At 40.2% G+C, this 11,598-nt stretch overlaps 1 protein-coding gene across 1 annotated transcript; it reads right to left on the minus strand.

The window, feature by feature from the left end:
* Positions 1 to 158: 158 nt before the first annotated feature.
* On the minus strand, positions 159 to 5,575 carry tnxba (tenascin XBa; the record flags this gene model as incomplete). The annotated part of the gene is made up of 14 exons (XM_080896824.1): positions 159 to 525; positions 616 to 779; positions 867 to 1,028; positions 1,135 to 1,231; positions 1,315 to 1,466; positions 1,540 to 1,672; positions 1,770 to 1,882; positions 2,047 to 2,202; positions 2,278 to 2,397; positions 2,497 to 2,640; positions 2,796 to 2,918; positions 3,005 to 4,186; positions 4,272 to 4,403; positions 4,504 to 5,575. 14 exons carry the CDS (start codon positions 5,573 to 5,575, stop codon positions 427 to 429), a joined length of 3,849 nt encoding a protein of 1,282 aa, XP_080752950.1. The 3' UTR covers positions 159 to 426.
* Positions 5,576 to 11,598: the final 6,023 nt, after the last annotated feature.

Below are 11,598 nucleotides of genomic sequence, written 5' to 3' on the forward strand. Positions count from 1 at the left end.
TAACACGACGAACGCAGGGAGGTGAGAAATTGTAAATTGCTTTCAGGAAATAAAAACTCACGAGACCAAGGTTAGCCACATTTATTCCAATGGAGTGAAACAGTGCATGTTTAATTACAGTAGTAGTGGGGTGGCATACAATTTTGGGGCACAAAACACATTTGTATTGAAATGAATGAGTCAGGCAGAACAGTAGAACAGAATTCAAAAGTTACAATAAAATTAGTTGTTACGTCTGCTATAAAAACAGATCAGAAAATTACTTGCACATTGAATCAAATGAACTGACAGCTGCAGCTATCAAAACAACTATAGGTTATTTTATTCGGACAGAGACACAGAAACCGTGAGATCCAAGGTTCTCGAAAATTTCTGGAGCTTTAATTTTCTGTCAGATGCAGAGTTTTCATGGAGGCTGGTCCATCCTTACCCATGAGTTGCAGGGGAGAACCTGGAGGGTCTGAACTTCATCTCAGTGAAGGGAATGGAGGAGTCTTTACCTTTCCAGTCTATCCAGACTATTCCCTAGAGCAGAAACAGAAAAAGAAAATCTATCTTTGGCCAGTGTGCTTTAAAAGATAAAAACGTTTAGAAATCAGCAGAGATTAGTCGTACCTGATTGTTACTGTTGATGCCATAAAGACCATTGAGGTTGACCTTGTAACAGTTTTTATACCACCAGCCTCCCATGTAGGCCTTGGCACAGTGGATCCCCATGGGATCAGGGTTCTTGTCTCGGGTTGAGAATGGACGACCGTTATGGTACCTCATAGAGTCACCTGTCAGAAAAGTGCATTGATATTGAGATCCAAATTGTCAGGTATAACTGCACTTGTTTTGTTTTAATGCAGTTTTTGAAACTGGACCTGCTGTTCCGGTGTAGCCAGACACGGTGAGCGTATAGTGCCTCGTCTCTGAATCGACAGAGAAGTTCGTGTAGTGAGCGTAGACGGTATGGTTTCCTGATCGCATATCCACTCTCAGACTCACAGGGCCAACATTAGTCAGGTTGTGCAGGAGCTCATTTCCTGGTGGGAGTTGGGAGAAAAGATGCTGTTTAAGCAGATGTAGTGAAAACAAAAGAAAACACTTTGAATCAGATAAAGTGATTAGAAGCTTGGCTTTATACTGTACCAAGCCAGAATTCTTCACTCAGGTTTCCAAAGCCAGCTTTGTATTCACTCCATGTTCTGAAAAAATCTGTTTTTCCATTCATCCTCCTCTGGAACACCTGCAAAACACAGAGACTGCTGTCTAAAACCCAAATAAAAGTCTATTTTTGACTTTTATTCAAGTGACTGCAGTTTGTCTTACTGTCCAGCCGCCTCCATCAGTCTCCATGTCACAGTAGACTCTAACTGCTCGCCCCTCTCGTCCTTGAGGGTAGATGTCCAACTCTCCTGAGTGCAGAGCTCCATTCAGCAGCTCCTGAGAGCACTCGGTAGGGAAAGGGAAGCGCAGTTTTCCTAACAGATAAAGAAAATTAGTTTTTAGAGTAATCACAAGATGGGATTACATTGCAACACGTAAAATGCATACCTGTGATGAATTCTGTGGTGACAACAGATGTATAGTGTCCATCTCTCTCGCCTTGCACCACAACAAAATAGCGGGACATGGGCAAAAGCCCAGTCAACTTGTACTCTGTGATGGTGGGCTCCAGAATCACCTCCTAATATAAACACAGTAACACACAGAGCTTTGAAATTCTGTAAAAGTCGGGTCTCTCTTTAATTATTGTATACCAAAGATCAAAAATTGCAACTGACCTTTGTCTCCTCTCCGGCCACCTGATAGAGCACTTTGTAGCTGTGATAAACGGCAGGGGTGGCTCTCCAAGCTATGACTGCACTTCGAGCCCCAACTTCACTGGCTTTGACCACTGAGAGACACAAGAAGCCCCTTGGCAGTTTTTCTTTTTTCTTTTTTTAAGTTTACTCACTTAAAACTAAACATACTCTCTAGGTTGCTCATCCATGAAGGATTATTTTATTCTCTCTTGTTTAAGATTATGATTTTACTTCATTTTCCCACCCTTTTGCTCACCATTTGCAGTAGTAAATGTTGTTGAGATGGCAATACTCTGCAGACTGTCCTTCTGGCTCAGCACTTTGACCCTGTAGAGGGTGCCTTTCTGCAGGCCTCTCAGCTGGTGCTCCACTGAGTTTCCTGACAAGGTCACGGTCACTGTCACATTAGGAGCTGTGGCAATAAGAGCATTCCGCTTAGTCGCAAGCACTTATTCATTAGTCATTATGTCAGTGTGGCCACACTCACTCTTAGAGGACTCGTAGCTGATGACGAAGCGGTCTACTTTCCCTAGACTGGGAGTCCACTGCAGCACAGCTCTGGTGTCTGTCACATTGACAACTTGAAGATGCGTTGGAGGGGCGGGCACTGCAGTTCGGATATTATCCACAGTGTTTATGTTTTATTTTTGCACTCCAAGACAAAGACAGTAGCCTTTTATAATAGTAAACTTGTCTAAGATTGTACCTGTGGTGATGACGGATGTGAGTGGATCACTCTGGAATTGGCCTTGTGTCGTAGTTACAGTGATTATGTAGGAAGACCCAGCAGACAGCTTGGACAGAACAACATAAGACTGCTTAGAGCCCACTGTCACCAAGCGGTTCTCCCCTGTCAGGACGACAACAAGCACCACAATGAGACACTAAGAACATTTCCTAATAAACTGACATTAACCTTCACTTGGGTTGAGCTGGCATTAATTAAGTGTTTTATGCTGGATAACTCTGGTCTGAGATAAACAATATGAGCAGTACTTAACAGACCTGTTAAAATGTTGGTGTATGTGACCCTGAAGCCTGTGAACGTTGTCTTTGGTTTGGACCAGGAAACATTGAGAGAAGCCTCTGTGACATTACTGAAAACCATCTCTGTGGCTGGCTCAGGACCTAGCAAGAGAAAAAAGTACAACATAGTGTATCATTTGCTTAGATATTGATGGACTTATACATAAACGTTTTCCTGCTGTTATTACCTGTGGTTGCAGTTACTCTGTGAATCTTTGATCTTCTCTGTGCTGCTGTACCATATATATGCAGGACATAGCGCGTGTTTGCCCGCAAATTACTGAACTCCACAGAGCGCACATTACCCGGGACCACCATCGAGATCCTCTTGGTGTCAGCTTTAACTTTTGATCCATCAGCTTTCCTGGAGGAGGCAGTTGTGGTGGTGCGCTCACTCTGTACTAAGACTTCCGTTGCGTTCCTAGCTGCAGAGGGCTTTTGTCCTGGAAGAGCTTCCTCCTCAAAGTCCTCGTAACCATCTTCGTCTCCTTCTGTCTGTGGCTCTCTTCTGATCACAGTGAAGTTCTTAAACATCCCTTGGGGTGCTAACCATGTGACTGTGAAGCTGTGGGAAGATATGTTTACAGCCTTCACAGATCCTAATCCAGATCCTCCGGTCCTCTTGATGCTGATCCCTGAGTCATGGTGAGTTGTTTTGTCATGATGAGATTTAGTCTTATCTGATGCAGCTCCAATGGTTTGATTCAATACATCCAGATTTATTTGTGTTCCTTTCCCAGTCTTGTCAGTTTTTTTGTCCACAGTCTGCAAAATTAAAGTGTCTAATTTACCTGTCTTATTTGGTTTATGGCCGGATGACTGAGATACATTCTTTTCACCCTTCGTGGACTGCTCCAAAATGTCCTTGTCTGTTTTGGTTTTGGTTGTCCCTGTGCCCTTGGAGATGGTTGTGTCAGTTTTAGAAACCTTCTTCACATTGCTTTGTGTTGCATTATTTTGTGGTTCATCTTTCAGATGGTCGGACGTTGAAAATGTTCTGCTGCCAGTCCCATCTTTAATGTTGGTTTCTGAGGCTGAGGGTGTTGTTTTGCCTTTTCGGGTTACCTCCTTCTTGTTTTCCTCTTGTTTCGGGAGACTTTTGTCAACAGTTGGGCGACTGGTGTTTTCAGGATTTGAAGAACCTTTAGTAGTTGTTTTCTTCACAGCGGTGTCTTCTTTCACTTGTGTTTTATCAACAGCTCCTTTGGCATTAGTGGCTTCTTTAGGTGTAGTGTCAGTCTCAGACACATTCTTCTGGAAAAGTGTTTGTTCTGCTTTGGTATTTTTCTCCTGCATGCTGTCCTTTCCTTTTTTCACCTGCAGGATTACAGTCTCCACTGTTGGCTGGATGGTGCTCCCTTTGCTAGCTTCTGAAAAGCCCAGGGAGAGGCTGCATCATTCAAAGGTTACATAAAAATATTTATTTTTTCTCATTTTAGTGCAAACATAACTTACTTTTGCTACACTCGGCTCCTTGTGCACACTTACTGCAGTCTAGACCCATGAATCCTTTGTGGCAGATACATTTACCCTTCTCACATTTCCCAATGTCGCCACAGTCATTTGGACAGTTTGCAGAGCACGGACCTGGGCAGAAACAAACAGAACAAGGAATGTTTAATCCTGTCTATACTGAATAGTGTTTAAAATGATAAAATATGGTGAATAAATCATAAGAAAATGATACATTTATCTTTGAGAAAGGACATCTCTCTTTCGAGCCGAGCCACACGCCCTTTCAGTTCGGCCATTTCAGCCTCACACTCTCCACTGCAGCCACCAGGCAACAAGCTGATCTTATGAGTCATGACGAGTGGAGCACCAGGTTTCAGCTTCAGCTCCTGCTCCTTGGTGTTGCTTGAGTCGCAGCCCTCACTGATAATCACTTTGATGGGCTGCGAAGAGGCAGGCTTGTCTTTGCTGGATTCTTTGATTAAAACTGTGTCATTGGCAGAGGTTGTGACCTTTTCTTTGTCAGTTGTCTTTGCTGGAGTCTCCAGTGGCAACACAGTTGGAACTTTTGTGGGAGAAGGCTTGCCCTTGGACTTCACGTCATTGATGGTGGGGGACCTAGCAACAACAGTTTGATTGACAGATGGTGCGGGCTTGTTTTTTGTGGCAGCAGTGGACTTTATAAATGTTGACTGAGTATTTTGAACTACGGTGGTGGCAGGCCTGTCTTTGGCAGTATTCCCATGATCAGTTGAAGGAGACCTAATTAGAATAGTCTGATTGCCAGAGGGCTGAAGTTTGTGTTTGGTGGGTTTAGCACCGCTGGATGAAGCAGTCTTTGTGGGTGTTGGCTGAACATTTAGAATTCCAGTGGGGGAATGCTTGTCTTTGCTTCCTTTTACTTCACCACCTGAGGCTGACTTAGGGGACTTAGTCTGGTTAACTGGGACTGTGTGCTTGTCTTTGTTTGAGAGGGTGCTTCTGGGTGTAGTAGCCTTTACCACTGACGGAGTGGTTTGAATTACTGTTGGGCTGTGCCTGCCTTTGGTGGTCAGTGTAACATTGGCTGTTGGAGATTTTTGCTTGGTAGCTGGAGTGGGTAAAACTGTCTGATTGATGGCATTTGGCTTAAGGGTGAGCTGGTTGGTCTGTTTGTCAGGGAGAGCAGTGGTTTTTGGTTTTGAACGGGTAAATGCTGCACTGGCTTTGGTCACATCACTTCCTGTGGAGTCTCTCTTCTCATTGGTTGTGGTTTGAATAGAGGGAAATGGGGTGAGAAGGAGGAGTAGTCCTAGAGTAAATAACATTTTGATCCAGCAACTGTGGTCAGAGAAGCTGTTGCTTCAGTGGAACTGAATTTACGTTACTGTAAATCTATGAATTCCTTCTTCTATATTTTGCTTTTTTCTTTGCCAGGTCTCACCTGGAAATGAAGACAGAAATAAAGAAAGAGCTGAATTATGGCAGAGTTGAATGCAGGAAACACTAACGTAGGCCATTTTATAGCTGATTTTTGAGTTCCAAGTAGGACTTTAATGAGCATACATATATCTTTTACAGGACTGACCAGCATCACATTCACAGAGCTTCCATTCACACTTAAAGCTCCTCAGTAGAACTGGCTAATCAGAGACTGGCAGCAATTTAAAAAGTGGTTAACTGACAAGACATTTCTGGCTTCTAAGTACTTACTTTTTCTATTCAGTTTCAAAAAACATTTAGATTTTTTTTCCTGAAAAACAAACTTACTGAAAAATTCTAATTGTTTTTGTTGTTTGTTTTTTGTAGTCTATTGCTTAAAAATCTATTTTTCAATTGTTTCAAGTTTTTCCAGAGAGGAAAATACGCATATGATGGAGAACTCTCAAAAATAAAATATCAGATATGATACACTAGGTGTTAAAGGGTTAATGCAGAAGCTGTATGCTGTGAGCTGACCTTTAGAGCTAACTAAGCAGATTTATTTAAATGACCTTTTAAGTATTTCCTTTGAGCTTTGCCACTTATATATACTATAAATATGCTATATACCTAAATACTCATAACTGGAAAACATGTCCAAACCTCTGTTATGTGCTTTTTACAATAAAGCTGCTGTAAAAATTGACACAGACATGCATCCAGATATTCAGAAGTGTTCCAAGTGTTCAGTCGTAAAGTGACTGCTGTTCAAACCAAGTAAGGTCTAAGTCACTGGACACTGAGCAGGAAGGAAAAGCTGACCTGAGTGGGAAACTCAGAGTGTGCCACTGAGACTATGTGGCCAGGTAACAGAGCTTTACTGTAAGAACTGTGGGACACAGTATGTCTTTCACTATACAGACGGTTACATAAAGCTCGTCACCCACAACTCATAAAACCACAAAAGAAAATACGTCCAGCCTTGCTTTTAAATGGGCTTCAGTGCTGGTTGAATTAATAAGTCTTCTTTATTTCTAAAACTGATAGAATTCATTTTGATTCCATGATTAAAACTAAAAGGAAAAATTTAGCAATAATGGGTTTTTTTTTAATTGTTTTTCCACTGCACTCACAAAAACTACTATTTATAAATCCTTTTCACTGTAAATAAAACAAGGAAAGAATCAACACCAAAACCCTTTCTACTCATTAAGACACAGAAAATTATAACATTATACTCTACAAATAAACAATAAGATTAAAAACCCATCCACACAAACACACCTGAAAGTAGGATGCTAGTTATTCCAATGCAGTTTTCACAAAAAAGGGGAATAAAAAGTTGCACTTACTTGAATAATGACTTGGTTCTTTCTTTATCTCTTTCTTTGACTTTCTCCCTCAATCTAATTGGAAGAGTGGACACAGAACTTCTTCAACTAACCTGAGAGGAAAGAGGTGAGAAGAAGGACCACCACTAGAAAGGAGGAGAGTGATAAAGTCTGCTCCTACTTAAGGAAAATCTCCCCACCCCCACGCCCTTTACCAAATCTTATGGTCCCACTCTCTCAACCACCATGAAAAATATTTGTATTGGACTTACAAAAAGGCATGGTATTTTACACTGGTTTCTGTATCTAACATGACAAGTTACTCTGTTTTATTTGCTTGCACAAAGAAAGCACATGTTTGCTTCTTATAGCTGAAAATCCACTGTTGATTCAAGAGTTGATTCAAAATGACTTCATTTAGTTTGTCTCAACAACACACTGAATTGTTGAACACGGCAACTGAATTGCTGAATTGTTTAAAACAATCAAATAAATCTTATCTATTTACCGGTAATTTAAAATTATTATGACTCAGCTTTGCAGATTGTATAGCAGTTATTTCACAAATGTCTGTCACATGTAACTTGCCTTATCCCAAAGATTGCTGCTAGCAGCACACAGTTTTTGGCTGAATAAAGCCCCGGTGTGAGAATCATGATTCATCTGGAATACATAACACTGTGGGCATTCAGAGCAGACTCTGGGGGACAGGACCCTCTCTCTATATGAATCGGCTGTTTGTTGGAAGTAATGAGATGTAACTACGTGGGAGTTATGTAAGTGACCAAATATCCAGCAGATTTAAGGAATCCTCTGTGGATGCATTGCATCTCAGACAAGATGGCCACCCACCAACCCACCTTTTGTAAACCACATGAAGACAAGTAGGCTATATCAAGGGTGTAGAGCAAACAAGGTATGTAAGTGACATTCATCTAAATGTACAAGAGAGCATATAGGTTAAGACACTGCGCTAACATAAGAAACATAAGAGGTAAGAAACTATGGGTGATACAGAAGAAGCGTGTTTTCTTTTACTTTTACGTCTGCTCAATCCATATATGTTACAGTGTGTGTGTCTGTGTGTGTAAAACGTCAGTTATTCAGCTTTTGTTATTTCATACTTTTGTTGCAAATATCTTGACGTAGCTAGGTTTTTCTTGGTAGACACAACAAGCAACTTACAATACACTGTTGTGGTATTGGAATGTCAATGACAAGCAGATAGTAAATGTATAAAAATCGACAATAATTGCATATTGAATTATGGGGATTCCAGGCCGGCAGGAGTGCAACATTAACAGCTGATGCTGCACAGCAAAGCTGCTGGCGTCACTTGCTTTCTTAAAAATGGCATACAGTGTAACAAGTACTACTGTTAAATTACGGAAAACTGCCGGCAACAAAAAGGTTATTGTGCAGTTATTTTTACAGTGTACCTAATGTAATGTAAACTGCAGAAATAGTTTCTTAAAAAAAAAAACATATAACAGTATATTATATAGGTTTTACACTATACCAGTGTCTGCTGCTTGGCTTTCATTGTACCTTCATATTAGAGTACCCACTGTATTCTACATAAACTGTTTTGTATCATCAGTTCTTTATATTAACTTTAAAAATGGATTTCTTGCTAAATGTGCAAAAGTACGCAGAAATAAAGTATATGAGGCAAAAACAGAGTTTGCATAATTCTAACAAGCTTGAAAGTCAATACTTATCAATGCAGTGTTGCAGTCCAGACTGTGGGGAGGCCAGCCCATCACTGAGCTCTATTGTTTGTTTTTTCTTTCTCGGTAACACTGGTTCAATCCCTACACACAGTTTTGTATCCACACGCAACATAACATAAATCCTCATCTTAAAAAAACAGTATAAAGTTGCATAGCCTTCAGTACATTGATTTCCGTGTCTTTGTTGACCCTTGAGACAAAAACAGCTTATAGCAATTCAAACAACTGCCCTGAAGATAGACACTGTAGAACAGGCATTGGGTTTGCTTGTTTTAGTGTAGCTTTCCTTTTGGTTGGAAATGTTTAGTTGTAGTTTCGTTTTTATTTAGTTTTAGTGTTTTTGAGTAGCATTTTATTTAGATATAATATGCCAGAGGAAACATTTAGGTAACTCAGTTGAGATACTCCCTCTATATTTTCATTTTATTTTAGTTCGTTTTCCAAGTTAACAAAATGATTAAACTTCTTTTTTTTTTTTTTTTTTCAAAAGTCTTGTTTTTATTTTAATTTTAGTAACTTTAGTGCAACCTGAGACTTGACTTGATAAAAAAATGATGTGGCTCAGAGACTTTATAGAGTGAGACTCAAGTCTAAACAAGAGAGCGCAACTCCCCCCAAATGCCATGGACTATATGTAAAGTTCAATGTTTAATGATTTTTTTTTTTACAACATGTTGTCATCAGCTGCTTTTATAACAGCACTCTCATGTCTGACCTTTGACCTATGACCTTAGATACTAAAACTGTGTATTTAATTATTTTCTTTACCCTCATGATTGGAGCAGACATGGCTGAAATCTTTGGCTTCTATAAGCTGTAAAAAACCGAGATAAGATATATTCATGTAGTGTTTGAGTTTGTAACACTTTATGGTGTGATTGTAGCGCCGTAGGGCATCCCTGAAAAACTTTGAAGTCTGTTCTTTTAATGCCCTTTCATATGATATATTACTCAATAACACATTATTATTACTCGATACTCAATATAAACAGACAGACAAACAAACAGAAGCATACTTGCGCCCTGCCTTTGGGAGGAGAAAGCTATAAGACTGAACAGCAGCAGTCTTCTGAGGCATTCGGATCTATGGAATTGAGTTATATTAACACCACTGTGTGTTTTTACAGCTGTAATTGTTAAATTGTAGCTTCTTTTGTTAGATTACAAAAATGTAATCACATAACCTAAAGGGCAAGGATACAGTCAAAACAATTAACATGTAGTGTGGGAAAGCCAGGAATGGTTACACTGCATGTATAAGTATACAAGCAAGGCTACACATGCATATACACATTTACCTAATTAACTGGTTTCTATGAGCCATTTTACAGATACATACACACTTTCCTGTCTGTCTATAAATTAATCTCTGAGTCACAGAAGTCAAATAAACCAGTAACAAAGTAATGGGAAAGTCAGGTATATTCTTTTTCAGATGCGTATGTTGATTTGAAAAACTGAAACTGAAGAAGCTGAGTGGTATTCCCCTATCCACCTTCTGTGGCAAAGTTTTATCCTGTTAACAGAACAAATCATGCTAAACAAAGTGAAAAACAAAAAGACAGCGCAGCATGGACTGCTAAGTGGGGGGTCCCGCTTTATCTTGCGGCACCGTCCTGAAACACCTGTGCCTTTTACGCCGCTCGACATCGTAGACCACCCTCAAACTGCTGACCCTCTCTTGGCCTTTGGAAAAAAAAAATGGTTATAGACGTGCCATCAACACCTATGGCAAATGCACACCTGAGAAAATACACCTGATTATATGAGCACACTTCAAATTTCCCCCAGAGCTGTTCCCAGATGTTGCTCAAGCACATTTCATAGGCCAGAGCAGGTCAGATTGTACTTGGAATGGAAAATGTACATTTACAGTAAATCCCTTTGGGCAATACACAAATCTACCAAAAATAAACACTTTATTTTTCAACTGCACTTCAATCAGTTGTTGTTGTGAGAATAACTTATTGCGTTGCGTAAATCAAGTGTTCTTTGGTTTACGTCATTATACGAAAACTCATGTCGAAACTGTTCGGTCACGACAAGCCACTGCTTACTTCGACAAGAAAAAAACCCCCCATCTTTTTAAAATGTGTTGTTGGCAGCTCACAGCACACCAAAGCAATCTCGAGATGAAAATATGCGATGCTGAAGTCAGACTATTTATTTAACTTTTATTGGTTCAGATTTAATGAAATGTCTAATGGTGAGGCTGAAACAGTGCGCACATTGATCTGGTTGTGATTGAAGTTATGGTCAGTGCGCTGTGTTGCTTACATTGGACCTGGACTCAGAGATTAGAATAATATAAGCACATAAGCCTTTGCTTGTTCTCAGCCACTTCACCGTGCAACCCGGCACCTCTGGTTTTCTCCCCGCCCCTCTGCATTACCTGCAAGTTATATAACTGCACAGAGTACCCCATGTTGCATTTGTGTAATATGACCACATTTTAGGGACTACAGATCAAATTTAATGCTTGTGAAGAGATGATTGAACCATATCTTGTCAGTGTGCAAATCCATGAGCAGCAATGGACTCGTGCACTAAAAGCCACCCCCTCCTCCCCTTTTCTCCTCAACCTGCAGATGTTATATCGTGAGGGGGTGACTGGAATTACACTGAGTACAGAGACCCCTCTCAGAGCCTTTGCTGCAGTAAAAAGAAGAAAAAAAACATAAAAACAAATATATTCGACAGAAACCTAAATCAAACCACACTGAATCACACTTCTGGGAAAAAATATGAAAGTGCAGACATACATGTTTGGGCCCACTGTGTTTCTTTTTACCCAGTTGCTTCTGTTTCATTTTAAGTTATAAAATGAATATTATGCAAACAATGACATATTCTCTATAGCATGAA

The sequence above is a fragment of the Rhamphochromis sp. 'chilingali' genome (assembly GCF_963969265.1).
Source record: "Rhamphochromis sp. 'chilingali' genome assembly, chromosome: 11".
NCBI classification, from domain to species: domain Eukaryota; kingdom Metazoa; phylum Chordata; class Actinopteri; order Cichliformes; family Cichlidae; genus Rhamphochromis; species Rhamphochromis sp. 'chilingali'.